The 14,917-nt window shown below is 56.3% G+C and overlaps 8 protein-coding genes across 8 annotated transcripts in view; 5 read left to right on the plus strand and 3 right to left on the minus strand.

Moving 5' to 3' along the window:
* Positions 1-253: 253 nt before the first annotated feature.
* Positions 254-718, plus strand: K452DRAFT_67473 (uncharacterized protein). Its single transcript, XM_033547018.1, has one exon. It carries the CDS (start codon positions 386-388, stop codon positions 644-646), a length of 261 nt encoding a protein of 86 aa, XP_033402270.1. The 5' UTR covers positions 254-385; the 3' UTR covers positions 647-718.
* Positions 719-1,212: 494 nt separating this feature from the next.
* On the minus strand, positions 1,213-1,806 carry K452DRAFT_67471 (uncharacterized protein). Its single transcript, XM_033547017.1, has one exon. It carries the CDS (start codon positions 1,501-1,503, stop codon positions 1,315-1,317), a length of 189 nt encoding a protein of 62 aa, XP_033402271.1. The 5' UTR covers positions 1,504-1,806; the 3' UTR covers positions 1,213-1,314.
* Positions 1,807-2,425: 619 nt separating this feature from the next.
* Positions 2,426-6,016, minus strand: K452DRAFT_241420 (uncharacterized protein). The gene is made up of 2 exons (XM_033537822.1): positions 5,070-6,016; positions 2,426-5,015 (listed from the first exon to the last, which is right to left on the minus strand). The coding sequence occupies exons 1-2, from the start codon at positions 5,745-5,747 to the stop codon at positions 2,745-2,747; spliced, it is 2,949 nt and encodes a 982-aa protein (XP_033402272.1). The 5' UTR covers positions 5,748-6,016; the 3' UTR covers positions 2,426-2,744.
* Positions 6,017-8,092: 2,076 nt separating this feature from the next.
* Positions 8,093-9,217, plus strand: K452DRAFT_314819 (uncharacterized protein; the record flags this gene model as incomplete). The annotated part of the gene is made up of 2 exons (XM_033543798.1): positions 8,093-8,575; positions 8,671-9,217. The coding sequence occupies 2 exons, from the start codon at positions 8,093-8,095 to the stop codon at positions 9,058-9,060; spliced, it is 873 nt and encodes a 290-aa protein (XP_033402273.1). The 3' UTR covers positions 9,061-9,217.
* A 1,230-nt stretch (positions 9,218-10,447) lies between these two features.
* On the plus strand, positions 10,448-12,433 carry K452DRAFT_282745 (uncharacterized protein). The gene is made up of 7 exons (XM_033539640.1): positions 10,448-10,559; positions 10,668-10,726; positions 10,784-10,934; positions 10,999-11,086; positions 11,139-11,210; positions 11,263-11,766; positions 11,819-12,433. The coding sequence occupies exons 1-7, from the start codon at positions 10,548-10,550 to the stop codon at positions 12,286-12,288; spliced, it is 1,356 nt and encodes a 451-aa protein (XP_033402274.1). The 5' UTR covers positions 10,448-10,547; the 3' UTR covers positions 12,289-12,433.
* Positions 12,364-13,701, plus strand: K452DRAFT_282748 (uncharacterized protein). The gene has a single exon (XM_033539641.1). It carries the CDS (start codon positions 12,622-12,624, stop codon positions 13,246-13,248), a length of 627 nt encoding a protein of 208 aa, XP_033402275.1. The 5' UTR covers positions 12,364-12,621; the 3' UTR covers positions 13,249-13,701.
* K452DRAFT_67495 (uncharacterized protein) lies at positions 12,758-14,487 on the plus strand. The gene has a single exon (XM_033547019.1). It carries the CDS (start codon positions 13,226-13,228, stop codon positions 14,333-14,335), a length of 1,110 nt encoding a protein of 369 aa, XP_033402276.1. The 5' UTR covers positions 12,758-13,225; the 3' UTR covers positions 14,336-14,487.
* Positions 14,488-14,639: 152 nt separating this feature from the next.
* The window catches only part of K452DRAFT_218221 (uncharacterized protein), a gene marked incomplete at both ends in the record, with an annotated part of 528 nt that continues 250 nt past the window's right edge, over positions 14,640-14,917 (minus strand). Inside the window, one exon of the mRNA XM_033536347.1 lies at positions 14,640-14,903. Within this exon, the coding sequence (XP_033402277.1) occupies positions 14,640-14,903 (264 nt within the window). The remainder of the gene's footprint in view (positions 14,904-14,917) is intronic.

Below are 14,917 nucleotides of genomic sequence, written 5' to 3' on the forward strand. Positions count from 1 at the left end.
GGGGGGAAGTTGTACCATTGCGACTGCTTTTGCGTTTTGGAATGGCGAGGAGCACACAATGTGTGCGGGAGTCCCGACACCGCCGACCTTTTAATCATCGCGTCGGATTCTGCGCCGCCTGACCTGCTGTCTGGCTGGTTATGGAAGAGCAAGCATACGCGTGCGCGCACTGTTAGGGGCGAAAACACGGCGGCCAACGATGATGATAATACATACCCACATAGTGAAAACTAGTTACGAGGGAAGGGGGGGGGGACTGAAGGACTGGAAGTGGGCGTTTGAGGAGTTGCTCTGTCTCCTCTCTGTCTTTCCATGTTTTACGTTTCTGTGGCTTGGGTTCCTTGCCTTTTTGGTCTCTCTCTTTTTTGAGTGAGGGAATGCGGGAATGAAGAGTGAGTGGTTTGCTGTCGCTACCTACTTATCTGCCTACCTAATCCATCACCGTAGGATTTACTGGATGGATGGAAGGCATCAAGTGGAAGGAAAGGGAATTGTAGGAATTGGAGGTGATTTGGCCTCTTGCTGCTGGTTGATTCCATTGGTGTTTGTCATGTTTGTCCGCCTGCGAGGCATGGCCCGTGCTTTGCGCTTGCGCACGTCCTCCACCAAAGATTTCCGTGCCATGCCCACAACCACGCAACCGTGACAACCTCCTCCATAACCACGACACATCATGGCGGCGTCAGTCCAGCGCGCCAGGACCCAGATGCCTTCTCAGATTATGATGATGAGCTCTCTGCTGGGTAGATCCAGACGCTGCTGAAGCAGGCAGATGACAACCTGCGTAAGGCTACCCACGTCTGCCTCTGCCCAGCAGCTGCGGCTCCCCATCCCATCCGCATTTGAGAACAAGATACCCAAGCCCGGCGCAGGCGAGCTTTGCGCTGGAGTCGTTTGCCGAAGGCCGAGCGAAAGAAAGGTATGTCGAACTGGTTTTGTTGAATATCACCTTGCCTATGAGGAAAATATTCCCAATTTTCTTTCTTGAGCAGATCCGTGGTCCCGTCTTGGGGCCATCCTGCAACACTGAGAGTTTCTTATTCATAGTTACTCTGACGGCACATACAATCGCTTGGTCTATTATCGCTATATCGCATGATTTGGGTGGCATAGCTAACGGCCGCTTTGTAGGAAAAAGACTACCGCTGGCGAATAATAGTCTGTCCTTTTAAGGACGGGTCTTATGCTGGAGTTCAAGGGGAACTTAAATTGCTTGAGATAAGTGCTATCTTTAATCCCCTACAGGCACTACAACAAGGACAATAGCGAGTTTGCCGTCCGAGTATTCGCAAGTAGATACGATAGTGGAAGGTCCTATCGAATTTTTCGGTGCAAACTCATTGGACAAGGACCGTAAAAGCACCTTCGTCGAAGAATTCCTTTTCCATGATGGAAAGCGGAAAAGATCCAGGTCAATAAAACGAGCGGCACGAGGACACACTGTAAGGCATTGAAAATCCAGATAAGAAAAGCAGGCGTGGCCGGAAAGGGCCGAGAGTGCATGTCTCCTGCGCCTACGTCTCACAACCTAAACCATGTCATGAATGCACAACGCGACGTTGGGAGTAAACGGCAGAAGTCGCCAGACGCAATCAGGACACTACTTTAAGCTTCGCGGACAATAGTCACGCCACTACAATCATCCTATTTCTCAATGCCAATACCAGGGACTTACGGGGGATGGCTCCGCTGGTAACGACAATCGCCGTGGCCAGATCACTGACCATGAACCTGCATATACACCGCAGGCATACATACGAACCCTGACATACGTTTATCTTACCACTTCTCTCGTGAACTTCGCACGGGACCTACCATTCGTGCGAAATACTTCAAGTCCTTGACATTAGAACTACACCACCTAAGTTAGAACTCAATACTACTACATGCCATCCACACCACCGAATAATTCTAGATAAAATATCACCATGCAAGAAGAAGCCAACACAGTCCAAGAATGTCAACACCCCAGAGCGAGTCCATGGTGGCGGGCATCATTCCTCAGCGCAGTGACACTCTGCATGCACTCACGATGGGACATCCCCGGCGCGCCGCTCGCTGCTCGTGCTTCCGTGCCGCCCGCACAGCGGCGTGCAACGGCGTGCAGGTATGTGCGCAACGGCGAAGGTTAATTTAGCAAAGAATGGGGGATGTGCAGTGGCGACGGCATGCCACATGGCGGGAGCGAGGCGCGGGCCGCCGCAAAGAGCGTCCCCGTCTGTGTGGTTACTGCAGCAGCATGGAGGAACGTTTGGTTTGTTTGAATTCAGAAATTCGAAGCGGAATCGTGTAGACTCCCATGTACGTGTATGTGCGTGTGCGTGTCAGATAAAAAGAAAAAGCCATTCCCGTTGATCTATCCAAAGACACGGGAGGAAGAGGGCGCTTCGATGGCGCGCAAAAAAAAAAAAAAAAAAAAAGGTAAACACCGATAGCCGTCAAGGCCTCTTGACCACTCGATCGCTCAGACAGGCAGGCTATGCATGCTGCGAGAATAAAACAAGAAAAGGAAAACAAGAAGTAATAACGCCAAGCCTTCTATCAACACATCCAGTTGGTGGTGTTTTTGTCTCTCCGAGCCTTCTATAAACTGAGAAAAAGAATAAGAAATGAAGTGAGGAGGCCGATTAAGCGCCTCACGTATGCGACTTTTCTATACCTACATCGCCCGCTAAACTGGTTAGGCAGAAGTCAAATCTGTTGGAACAAAGACAAGAGGGCTGCCCAGGCCGCAGTTGTCCATCTTAATGGATGTCTGTCCGGCTCCGCCTGGGCGGGCCCATGGGCGGCCTCGAGGGCGATCTGGAGTGGGGAGCCATGTTCTCTTCGCTGGTCAGGCGCCAGGCGGCGGGACTCACGTGGCCGCTGCGAGGATCGATGCGGTCATTCGACTGCGACTCCTCCCTGATGCTGGCCATGTCCGACATGCCCGACTCCATACGTTCGGCCTCATCCCGCATCTTATGCCGGGAGAAGAAGCGGTTGCGGTGCGAGACGCGGCTTTGGCCCCCCGAGCTGTCCGTGGGCACCCGGTGCAGGTCGTTCGAGTCGCGACCCGTCGAGTGGCCCGTGCCGTGCGAGTCGATCGAGACGCGCGGCCGCGACGCCGATGGACTAGTGACGTTGATGGGAATGCGGGGCCGCGTGCGCTCTTCGAATACGTCACCCGTCATGTCGGTTGATGCAATGTCCTTCATACCGAGAGAGAAGTCGACACGGCGACCCATTTGCGCAAGGGACTCGCCACGAGGCCGCGTACTACTGGTACGCAGGATGGAGTGCATACGGCCTTGCTGGTGACCGTGCGAGTGTGAGTCGAAGGAAGGAGAGTCGACGAATGGAGGATCTTGAGGGTTGTCACGCTTCTCAGGCATGAGGCCCACCGGGTTGTCCGGGTTTCCACCATGACCCATACCCGGAGTAGCAACGTGAGGAACGTTCTGCAGATAGACGGGGAAGGACTCCTTTTGGCCAGGGAAGCGCATGCGAGGACCTTCAATACCGCACTCTTGCATGGTGACCATAAGAGCGCAGATAAACTTGTTGCGGCGCTGCAGACGGAGCAGTTCGTTCTGCCAGTTCGACTTGTAGAAGAAGACGACGTTGAGAGTGAGAGAGTGAGCCTCCTTGACCTCACGAAGCTCGGTAAGGATGTTGCCTTGGTATTCGCGGTTCTCCGTGCGGACAAACTCGAGCAGCCTCGTGCGGAGAGACTCGATCTGATCAAGAGTAGTACCAAACTTAATGCAGATGGGCACAGCCTCGGCCAGACCGCCAGAACGTCTTTGGTTGAGGATGAACAATCCGTTCAGGTAGCTGTTGGGAGCTTGAACCAAGTGGCCTTCCATCTTCTTGAACTCAGTGTAAAGGAGTGCAATCTCCTTGACGAAGTAATCGTCACCTGTACCGGACGCACCAGTGTTACCGTAAATGGTGACACGGTCGCCAACGTCGAACGGGTGCTTGACGAATACGAAGACAATGGACTGCAGGAACTCCTGTGCGGTGGCGGAGAAGAGCCACGAAAGAGCGAGGACGGTGGAGCCAGCAGACGTCAACACGCCCGCAGCGGATGTAGAAATAAGCGAGAGAAAGACGAGGACAGTGATAACAAAGACCAGGAACATCAAGACATCATCAAGTTTGCTGATGACAGAGTCAAGATCCTTTAGCGAAGCAGTGATAGCCTTACGCTCACGGCCAATCTCGACGCAAACTGCCTCAAGCTCTTCCATGGAAATATCGCCGTTCATGTCCTTGTCGAACATTGAGAACGCCGCATCTGCTTCGTCCTGGTTGTCGAAAGCGGCCTTCAAGTCATCAGGGTGGACAGTTTCGGATTCATTGCTACCGAATGTGCGATACAAACGGCGAGCAAGGACCTGACTACCAGACGTCGAACCCAGGAGAGCCACAACAACCTGGTTGGGGTGGTTACTCTTCTGCGCCTGGCGACCGGCGAAATCAGCAGCAATCTTGCCGGCCACGTCTCCGAATTTGTTGAAAGCCTCTTTGGTATTCTTTTGGGCATCCTTCACAAGCTGCCCGGCATCTACAATGAACTGGCCGGGAGTGCGGGTGCCGGACAGCATGTTGGATTCTTTAATTTCGAACTCGGAATCTTCGGCAGTAATCTTCGTTTTGGAGAAAGTGTACAGCTTAATCAAGCTCCCAATCTGGAACTTGTTAAGCTCGATACGGTCCGCATATGTACGCAAGTGGAAGCTGATGGCAATGAGTTGAATAATGATCTTCTCCGCGAAGTTGAGAGTGCAGCCGACGAAGATGGACGTCAGAACCTTGTACATGGACTTCTCCCAACCTTTGATATTCTTGTTACCATCGATGTGGTGGTTTTTCATAGTCGGATAGAAGGAGATGATGATTGCCAGCCACCAGAAAAATAGAGTAGCAGGGAGCTCTAGTTGCTTGCCCATATCACGCCATTTTTTGCCATTGTTAGTGACCAAGCTGGACAGTAGCCCAATAGGCCAAGGCAGACATTTAGCGAGAAGCTGTAAGACAGTAGTCAGTATCAATCTTGCGGAAATGGACCGGTGTGGACTTACCCTGCCAGCCCAGAGAGTGAGCCAAGCAATTTCCAGCCAGATACAGAACCAGACAAGTTCAACACCACCCACGTTTGCATCCTTGAACTTGAGGGCACCGAGCAGCAGAGGGATCAAGATGATCAAAACAACAGGAGTGATGTACGTGCTCCAGCGCACAAGCCAACTAGAACTGTGAATCTTGATGATCAACTTGGCAAGGTTAGTCGATGGCGTTTCCGGCGGCCGATAGACATTGGCCTGTTCGTGCAAGGGATTCGTGGCAACGTCAAACTCATCCACGGGTTCCTCGCGGCGCGACCGGGATCGGTGTAAGGAACGAGTGGTCGAATGCTCCCTTTCGTACTCGCGCAGAGAGATTTGCCTCTCGATCTGCAGCATCTGCAAGTCGTCCTCTAAGCGACTGGCCTGCTCGCGGGATGCTGATGCCGAGGCGGAGACTACGTTGTACATCGAGTGCTGGGATGGGTCTCTTTCCATTTCCGTCCTGACGGAAAGATGGCTCTGGTCGCGGTGGTGGGGGAGTGCATGGTCGGTGGTGTCGACGTTGTTGTGGTCGTCGGAGTTTTGCCTGGTGGAATCATGGCCGACGTAGGTATCGTCATCCTCGTCGTACCTGTCGGAGACGTGGGGAGGCTCGTAGTACGGCTCGCTCTTTTCGTCCACGGGGGTCGTCATGGTGGAGGGCAATTGATCGAAGACAGGGTCCCACTGATTCACGCGGGGGGTCGCGAGGTTATCTTACGATGCGCGGTGGAGATGGAACATCGACGGGCGTGCGCAGTCTGAGCGAGTGAGGCAGACGAACGAACGAAGAAAGCGAGGAAAGGATGGATATGGAATGCGGGTGCGGCCAGCGGGTTGACAGGACACTAAATGGTATATTGCGGGTTATTGTAGCACCTCCGAAGGGTGATCGCGCGGCCGCGGCCTAAACCAGAGACGATCTGGAATGACGATTCGGCGTGGGTCGGAGGGACGCGACTGCTGGTTGGGATCAGGGAACGAATCAACCCTGACCGACCCTCGCTGAAAATAAATCACAGTGGGGCGCCAAGTTGCCTTTGTCCAGCGCGCCTTTTCGCCCGACGTCTGTGGCGTCGTGCTACTGCATCTGCGGTGGCATCCCGCCAGCACCAAGAGGCGACGCCGAGCGGCAAACCTTCCCGCCTCCCGGTTCCCTCCAGTACGCTGTGTTCGAGAACCCTCAGAAGACACTCTTTCGATGTTCGATAGAGCGCAGTGCCGGTGGCGCAGCCTGTGTGTTTCACCACCGCGCCAGGGTACTTGGCTTGCAGGGTCAAGGCCGCCACACTACACTCGTCGAGACGTTCTATCCAGCTTCTGATTTTCTACCCTGGGCCCGCAGGTGCCCCTGGCCGGTCAACCCGCACGCGCACTGCGGGACCTTCCTGCGCTGATCCCACCTCAAGCCCACCCCAAGCCACCTGGTTTCCCTAATGAATCAACCTCTCTCCACCCTCTCCATCCTGTTTCAGTCAAATGGCGCACACCCAGCCATCCCGCACTTCCCTAGCACCCGGCCCGGTCCCAAGGTCCCTGGATTCATCACCAGCAGCGTGGCCGGGAGACGTGTTGCCTTGCCGTGGCGCATGAACGGTGCTTCTTGGGGTGTTCGTATAGCTTCGCGTCTCCGGGTGCTCGGCCCAATCCATCTCCGGCCAGTGTGCAGAAGCGAAGGACGCGTACGGGACGTCCACTGGCGCGTGCCGGCATGTGAACGGCCAGCAAGAGGACACTGTGATCGATCCTCACGCTGAAAGAAGTCCTTATCTCCGAGCGATCATTCCTGAGTCTAGACGTTGTCCAATGTCGATCCTGCTACCATGCACGGCGGTTATCCACTCGCTGGATCATTGTTTTGCTGACAGCAGTGAGCTGCACACCGCCGGCACTTCCAACAGTATCGCATCCACGGTAGATGATCGTTGCCTCCGACCCGCGGGCCGTTGTGGTAGCTTTCAACGTTGTGGCAATTCATACCGAGGTCCGATGGGCTTGGTTCTGCCAACCTAGTCGAGACAGTCGAGCGAAGAACAGGCTTCGGTGCGGATACAATGTCTGCGAACAGTTGTAGGTGTTGTATTCAGCAATCTCCTCTTTGTAGGCTCGAGTGTTTAGATGGTATGAGCTAACCGATTTGACTTCATCCAACCTTCAATTGATTCGTCCGTTTGATGCAAGGATGGGATTGGGCTGGACCTTCAACGAATCAAACTGAGCGGCCAGACTTCTCTTGTGCATATTCTTGTTTTCTGTCGATGTCAGTCAAAGGATTTCGATTCAGTGCATAAGAGGGCAATTTGCGGGCATGAGACTTAGCCCAGGTAGTTCCCTGTAGAAGTTTCTCTATTGGAAGCTGAATGAGAACCCCTTAAAGGAACCTTCGCGATGCCCCGCAAAGCGACTAAATCTTAGTAAGCCTATACCAAGTGGAAGACTAACTACGCAGCGTCCTCGGACTTCAGTGTCCTGGACTTTGTTTGGTGTTCTGGTCTAAGATACCTGAGCTGTGTTCACCTCAACTACAGAGATACCGCAAATTTATCCATGGGAGCATTATGCAAGGCTGGAAGTGTCGGTGTGAGCAAGAGACGAGTCGGGAAGTTGCGGCTCAGAGCAAAGCACCTGGGCAAACAACCAGTTAACATGTCTTAACCGTCGACGAAAGCAGACATAGCTAGAATAAATCGGCAGTGAGTGCGAGTTTCTGAGATGTGAAGGGTATTCTTGCTTGTACGGCACAAAGCAGGCAGTCACTGAGCTTTCCTTCCTTTCACATTGTCCGTCGTTCCTTCCTTTCAAAGTGTCCGTCGTTCCTTTCACATTGTCCCTTCCCCAACTGTCTTGTTACTTCCATACGTGGCAAGCGAGGGGGTATTTAAAATCCCAGGCCAGTCAGACTTCCTCTCTTCTTCCTCCACCGTCTGTCAGTTGCACTTTTCTGCCCGCAACCCTCATTCACGGCACATCCAAACTCTTTCAGATCCTCAAGCGCAATCATGGCTGCTCAACCTACTGCACAGCCTACCCCCGGCGAGCCCGCCGCTGTTAAGCCCATCGCGGCTCAGTCCGGCGCTGCTCAACCCACTGGTTCTCAGGGCGACACTCAGTCTGCTTCCCATGGCGGCACTCAGACCGGCACTCAGACTGGCTCCCAGACCTGCACTCAAGTTGGCACTCAGGCTGGCACTCAAGCTCCCAAGTCCGGCGTTCAGCCTATTCAGGTTCAACCTACTCAGACCAGCATCGAGCCAGTCACTCAGTCCAAAGCCACGGCTCCGCCGGTCGGCATTCAGACTCAATCTGAGACTATTGCTGAGAAGGTCGACCAGGAGGTTGCTGCTAAGCTTCGCGACGATCCCATGCACATCACTCATGAAGATGCTGCTCGTGCTCAGAGCGCCGAACAGCGTGCTCTGGGTCACCGTCCTCCGCATGGCAGTATTGCGGCTCAAGCTCAATCCCAGGCTGACAAGGTCGATGTAAGTGAAGCACTCTGACTCAAATTTCAATACTGGATGGTCACTTCACCATACTGTACACCGTTCTATCCTGGACACTTTGCTGACTGTCATAGAACTTCCATGCTGTAGCCGACCCCGTTCAGCAAGAGATGAAGACCGACCCGTCCCACGTCACTTCCGAGGAGGCGCGTCACGTTCTGAGCGCCGAGCATAAGGCCTTGGGTCACTACCCTCCCAAGGACAGCCTCTCTGCTGAAGTCCAACGCCTCGCTGCTGCTAATGAGCGCTCGGCTGGTACCGCAATTGGCACTGCGACCAACACAGATACCAAGGAGGCCACCGGCACTACGGACACCACGGCCAAGGTCAGCAACACGAACAATGCCGATACCACTGTCAACACGGGAACTCAGACTAGTGCCTCCTCTAACAACGAGAACAACACTCCCGTCAGTGGCGCTAACAGCGCCAACCCTGCCACCGCAGCTGACTTGAAGGGCTGATTGGAACTTATGCCTGGTTTGAGGGGGTTACTCCGCGCTGGAGGCCTTCCATCGGTCTTTGATAGCAGGCGTCATTGTGGATGGGAGTCGGAGCTGCGAGGTCAAGTCGATTCAGTCTCGGCCGCACTGCTCTATAGCGATGGGCAGCAACACCAGCGTCTTTCTCTGTCGGAGTAGCTTTTAGCAGCTTTATGTCGCTATAAAGAAGCTAATTTCCATGATTTTCTCTGAATTTTCTCAACCCGAATGCCTTCTTTTTCGTGACTGTCTTGTCATTTTCTGCAAGTTTTCGCTTTGTAGTACTGATGAGACTAGTTCGATCCAGTCTTGATAGTGAGCGCATGAGGTATTGTTTGCGGGCTGCTTACGTGACGAGCTTGCAGATGAAATGCGTCCTAACCTTATATTTCAGGCTCACAACGGCCGGGCCCAGATCACCTCCGCGACATTCCCCGCAGCCGGCCCCTCTCGTTCCAACGTCCTACAACTCACATCTCTTATCAATCACCAGTAATAGTCCAGTAGTTGGTTCTCCTGTTGCTGCAACAATGGCTCCTCCGAAGTTCACCGGTTCTCCCACAACCTACCACCCCGTCTGCCGACCGCAAGGGCTTGGCCTTCGCCCGTGAGAACAGCGTCGACCTTTACACCCGTTCAGGCTCCAAGCTATAGTTCATGGATGAGTTGGCTGGCCACGACAAGATTGTCACTAGTGTCGACACTGCCCCCAACAGCTGCAAGATTGTCAATTGCTCATCACGGGCATGGACCAGAAGCCCGAGCCTTTGGCCTGGAGCGAGCGTTTGCCACTCAACACCGTATACAGCGAGGTCCTGTACAACACGGCGGGCTGGGTACATGGCTGCGGCTTCTCGCCCCCAGGAAAGGTCTTTGCGTTTGCCACCTACGACTCCATCGTAACAGTCGTCTATCTTAGCGCGCCAGACCAGCCACCCGCGGCTGTCGTCAGCATCACTACGCAACTGCGGCCCTTCATGTCGGACATCGGAGGCGGAGGCTGGCTACGACTGCACCGCCCATCGTTGAGGTCGACGGCCGCGTTGTTGTTTCCATGGGATGTGAGTTGGCACAAGCTCTAGATTGAAGTATATATCTAGGAAATGATGTATAAAGAGCATTTTGACCTACTTATAGAAGTATATACCTAGGTAGTAGGCATTGTTGCATTAACTTTATCCACAGAAGATGAAGAACAATGTCTACCGTAGTGCTTTAGGTAGGTAGAGTAGAGTAGTCGGCAGTTAGATGAGCAATGGCATTGTGTGTGTTTCACAGTGGGTGACGCGTGTGTGATTGGTGCGTGGGGAGCGATCCCTGTCCGCCTTTATTTTGGCCCTGTGTCTGGGCTGCCCCGCTAATCCGTTGACAAACACCAAACGCTTCGCTCACCGCTACCACCAAGCGTTTAGCATCTCCATTCATTCTCCTGTCACCAACTGCATACCCGACTCCAAACGACAGCCACCATGAGGGGAGAAGTAAGTCGCCGGCCCTCCATCTGCCCCCAACCTGCGCTGCCAATCTCGCAACGCGCAGCGACGCCATCGTGCTTCCCCTGATCTGCAACGCCCGGCTTACACGCGCAGGTTTGCCACATCCACATCGGCCAAGCTGGTATCCAGCTCGGTAACAGTGCCTGGGAGCTGTAGGGACCTCCAATCCTCACTTGCGACGCGATTGCGCGCTAACGCCTCCATACTAGCTACCTCCTTGAGCACGGTTTGAAGTCTGATGGTCGCCCCGACCCCGAATCGCAGGCCGATACCGAGGGCGGCTCCTTCGAGACCTTCTTCACCGAGACCACCAGCGGCAAATACGTCCCTCGCTCCATCTTCGTCGATCTCGACCCTTCGGTAAGCTATACACACTTTGCGGGGATGCGGGGAAGTCGCGACTTTGGAGCTAACGGCTGGCTAGCCCGTTGATGAGATCCGCACTGGCGGCTACAGGCAGCTCTTCCACCCCGAGCTTCTGATCAGTGGCAAGGAGGATGCCGCCAACAACTGTACGTTGGGAGAATCGCACGTCGCTGGCAAGGAAGCTGACCGCCCATTTAGATGCCCGTGGTCACTACACCATTGGCAAGGAGCTTGTCGACAATGTCATCGACCGCGTCCGTCGCGTCGCCGGTATGTTTCCTCTTGCGCATCATCGTTCGATGTCACTCTGACGGCGTTTTAGACAACTGCGGCTCCCTTCAGGGCTTCCTGATCTTCCACTCCTTCGGCGGTGGTACCGGCTCTGGTTTCGGCGCCCTCCTCCTCGAGCGGCTGTCCACCGACTACGGCAAGAAGTCCAAGCTCGAGTTCGCCGTCTACCCTGCCCCCAAGGTCTCGACCGCCGTCGTTGAGCCCTACAACGCCGTTCTCTCCACTCACAGCACGATCGAGAACTCCGACTGCACGTTCCTGGTTGACAACGAGGCTGTCTACGACATCTGCCGTCGCAACCTCGACATCCCCCGTCCCAGCTACGAGCACCTGAACCGCCTGATCGCCCAGGTTGTCAGCTCCATCACCTCCTCCCTCCGCTTCGACGGTGCTCTCAATGTCGACCTGAACGAGTTCCAGACCAACCTGGTCCCTTACCCGCGTATCCACTACCCCCTGATCAGCTATGCGCCCGTCATCTCGAGCCAGAAGAGCTCCCACGAGAGCTTCAAGGTCAACGACCTGACCTTCCAGTGTAAGTGCACCACGAGTTTGTTTGTTGATGACAGTCACTCACGCCGTGCTAGGCTTCGAGCCCAACAACCAGATGGTCGTCTGCGACCCCCGCAACGGCAAGTACATGGCCGTCGCTCTGCTGTACCGTGGCGATGTCGTTCCCCGCGACTGCAACTCGGCCGTTGCCGCCCTCAAGGCCAAGGCCTCGTTCAACCTGGTCGAGTGGTGCCCGACTGGTTTCAAGATTGGCATCAACTACCAGAAGCCGGTCCGCGTTCCCGGCGGCGAGCTTGCTCCCGTCGACCGCTCCGTCAGCATGCTGTCCAACACGACTGCCATCGCGGAGGCGTGGAGCCGTCTCGACCACAAGTTCGACCTCATGTACTCCAAGCGTGCCTTCGTGCACTGGTACGTCGGTGAGGGTATGGAGGAAGGCGAGTTCTCCGAGGCTCGTGAGGACCTGGCTGCCCTCGAGAAGGACTACGAGGAGGTTGCTTCGGACGCGCTGGAGGAGGAGGACCTTGAAGAGGCCGAGTACTAGACAGAGCTTTAGATGTGGCGTAGAGAGAGTGGTTTGGTATACTGTCGATGGTGACTTTTGGAGTTCAACTACGGTGCTGGGAGCAGCGATGCTGGAGGTTTAGCGTGTATCTAGCCTTACACCACCCACCCCTTTTATGCAGGCTTTTTTTTTTTTTTGTATTCGACAAGCAGTTATGTTTTGCTTTTGACAGGACTCGGAGAGGCATGTCCCTGTGACGCAATGCTGTGAGGGCGTGCGGTGACGGAAAAGGCGCGCCAGACAAACTCTGGGGCAGCAGGGCTGAGGGCCCACACTAGCAGTACCTAGCGCTGTACTTCACCACGTTTAAACATGACCCCTGGTTTTTCCGCAAACAACAACAACCCCTCTGCAGAAAGAGCTTTGGAAATCATGGCGCAGAACAACGCGAGCTACATCAAAGAATCGCCCGTCGCCGGCAACGGCCTGTTTGCGAAAAAGGCCATAGACACGGGCGGCCTGATATTTTCCATCCCGCGGCCTCTGGTCGCCGCCCTCGACACCAGCCGGCTGCTGGACACGTGCGCCAACTGCTTCGCGTGCAACGACATGATCGGCTCGAGCGAGGGGCTGGATCTCAAGGCGTGCACGGGGTGCAACATCGTCAAGTTTTGCGGCAAGGCGTGCCAGACGGACTCGTGGAAGCGCGCGCACAAGTTCGAGTGCCCCGTCTTCCGCGAGCTGGAGCGCAGCGGGCGGCTGCCGAACGCGGTGCGCGCGGGCATGGAGCTGCTGGCCAGGCGCAAGAACGGCCGCTTGTCCGACGCGCAGTGGGACGAGCTGATGCGGCTGGAGACGCATCTCGACGACCTGCGCGCCAGGGACGACTGGGAGACGCACGAGGTGCTGGCCATGGGCGTGCTGAAGTACTCGAAGACCGAGGGCACGTTTGACGTCGAGACGGCCCAGGGCGTGTATGCCAGGGTACGTACTGCCTAAGCGGCTAGAGGGACGGACACTGATTGACGCGTACGTACCCCAGATCCTGACCAACAGCCTCACCCTCGTAACCTCCATCATGGACCCCCTCGGCCTCTCGCTCGACCCCTACCCCTGCACGGCGAACCACTCGTGCGCGCCCAACGCCTTCGTGCTCAACGACGGCGCGACGCTCGTGCTGCGCGCCATGCGGCCCATCGCCCAGGACGAAGAGCTCTTCGTCTCGTACATTGACGGCAGCAACCCCTTCCACAAGCGGCAAGCCGAGCTGCTCGACCGCTACTACTTCACCTGCAAGTGCGCCAAATGCACGCAAGGCCCCACAGGCGCCGAAGACGCCTTCGCGCCACTCACACCTGCGCAAACCGCGCAGCTGCCCTCGCTCACGCGCGCGCTGCCCTTCGACACGCCCGCCCCCGCCCCTGACGCCCCGGCCGAGGAGCACCTCCGCGCCATCGAGACCGCCGCCTTCGCCGCCCTCGACCAGGCCCACCGCCTAACAAACAGCGCGGACCCGACGGAGCCGCTGCGCCTCGTCTCCGAGTCTTTGCGCCTGCTCAAGACATGCGGCGGCTTCGCGCCCGCCCGCCAGCCCCGCCCCGCCCTGCGCGACGAGCTCGTCGTCTTCGCCCTCGCGGCGGGGCAGCTCGTCCCTGCCTGGCAGCACGCCGCAGCCCGCCACGTCCTGACGGACAAGACGCTGCTGCCGGCGTCGCACCCGCTGCGCGCGGTGCACGCGTTTGTCTTCTCGACGCTGACGGCGCTGCTGATCATGTGCGCGTCGGACGAGGCGTCCGGGGGCGAGGCGGGCGCCTGGCCCGGCGCTACGGCGCAGACAAGGCAGCTTGTGCGCAAGTACGGCATCGAGCTGGGGACGGTGCTGTACGGGGTGCTGGGTGAGGTGGTGGCGGCGGTGCCGCAGGGCCATGGCGTCAATAGCCGGTTTGCGCGCGCCGTGGGCGCCGCCATGGAGCGCATGGGCGTGAGTGCGGAGGCGCTGGGGCCGGAGCGCTTGCGGTCGTATGCTGGGAAGATTGGGGCCATGTGGGAGGTTGTGGGGAAGATGGTGGGGGATATGGAGTTTTGATTGCGTAGATAGATGATGATTGAGTGATGTGAAGGATAGGTGGACTGAGTGGATAGCCGGGGATGATTGCGGATGTTGCTTCCCCGCTGGTGGATATGGTTCTGCTGCAGGCCTCGGTGCTGTGCCCATAATGCCCGTCTGGTTGTATGTAGGTAGGGTATCATTAAAAAGTCGTGTATATACGCCCCAAGGGCATTCTTTCTGTCCCCGGCTCCGACGCAGCCGCGTCTACCAGCTACCAGCCATTGGCATAATATCCGCGCCCATTGCTTTTGTCATTCTCATCGCTCCTCCGGCCGTGCCTCTATGCCCTCAACAAGCCGTAGAACAGCGTCCACGTCAGCACAAACGACATGGCGGCGCCAACCACGTCGCCCATCCAGAACTCGGCCAGCGGGCGGTAGAAGAACTTTCCGGGGGCGCCGCGCGCGCGCACGAGGCTCATGAGCAGCGAGACCAGCACCGCGCCGCCGACGTAGAACAGGAAGCCCGGCGTCGACTCGAGGCCGAGGGTGCCGGCGGCGACGCCGAAGAGCGAGGCTGTTAGGTTGCGGATGTTGGAGAGGGTCTGCGGGGGGGGGG

This window comes from Aplosporella prunicola (genome assembly GCF_010093885.1).
Source record: "Aplosporella prunicola CBS 121167 unplaced genomic scaffold K452scaffold_2, whole genome shotgun sequence".
NCBI lineage: Eukaryota > Fungi > Ascomycota > Dothideomycetes > Botryosphaeriales > Aplosporellaceae > Aplosporella > Aplosporella prunicola.

Coding starts and splice junctions, on each gene's coding strand:
- K452DRAFT_67473 (XM_033547018.1), top strand. CDS start 386: ATGAAGAGTGAGTGGTTTGCTGTCGCTACCTACTTATCTGCCTACCTA.
- K452DRAFT_67471 (XM_033547017.1), bottom strand. CDS start 1,503: ATGCACTCTCGGCCCTTTCCGGCCACGCCTGCTTTTCTTATCTGGATT.
- K452DRAFT_241420 (XM_033537822.1), bottom strand. CDS start 5,747: ATGACGACCCCCGTGGACGAAAAGAGCGAGCCGTACTACGAGCCTCCC. Junction 5,016..5,069: donor TCACTCTCTGGGCTGGCAGG/GTAAGTCCACAC, acceptor ACTGTCTTACAG/CTTCTCGCTAAATGTCTGCC.
- K452DRAFT_282745 (XM_033539640.1), top strand. Junction 11,087..11,138: donor GGAGGATGCCGCCAACAACT/GTACGTTGGGAG, acceptor CCGCCCATTTAG/ATGCCCGTGGTCACTACACC. Junction 11,211..11,262: donor CCGCGTCCGTCGCGTCGCCG/GTATGTTTCCTC, acceptor ACGGCGTTTTAG/ACAACTGCGGCTCCCTTCAG.
- K452DRAFT_282748 (XM_033539641.1), top strand. CDS start 12,622: ATGACCCCTGGTTTTTCCGCAAACAACAACAACCCCTCTGCAGAAAGA.
- K452DRAFT_67495 (XM_033547019.1), top strand. CDS start 13,226: ATGCCAGGGTACGTACTGCCTAAGCGGCTAGAGGGACGGACACTGATT.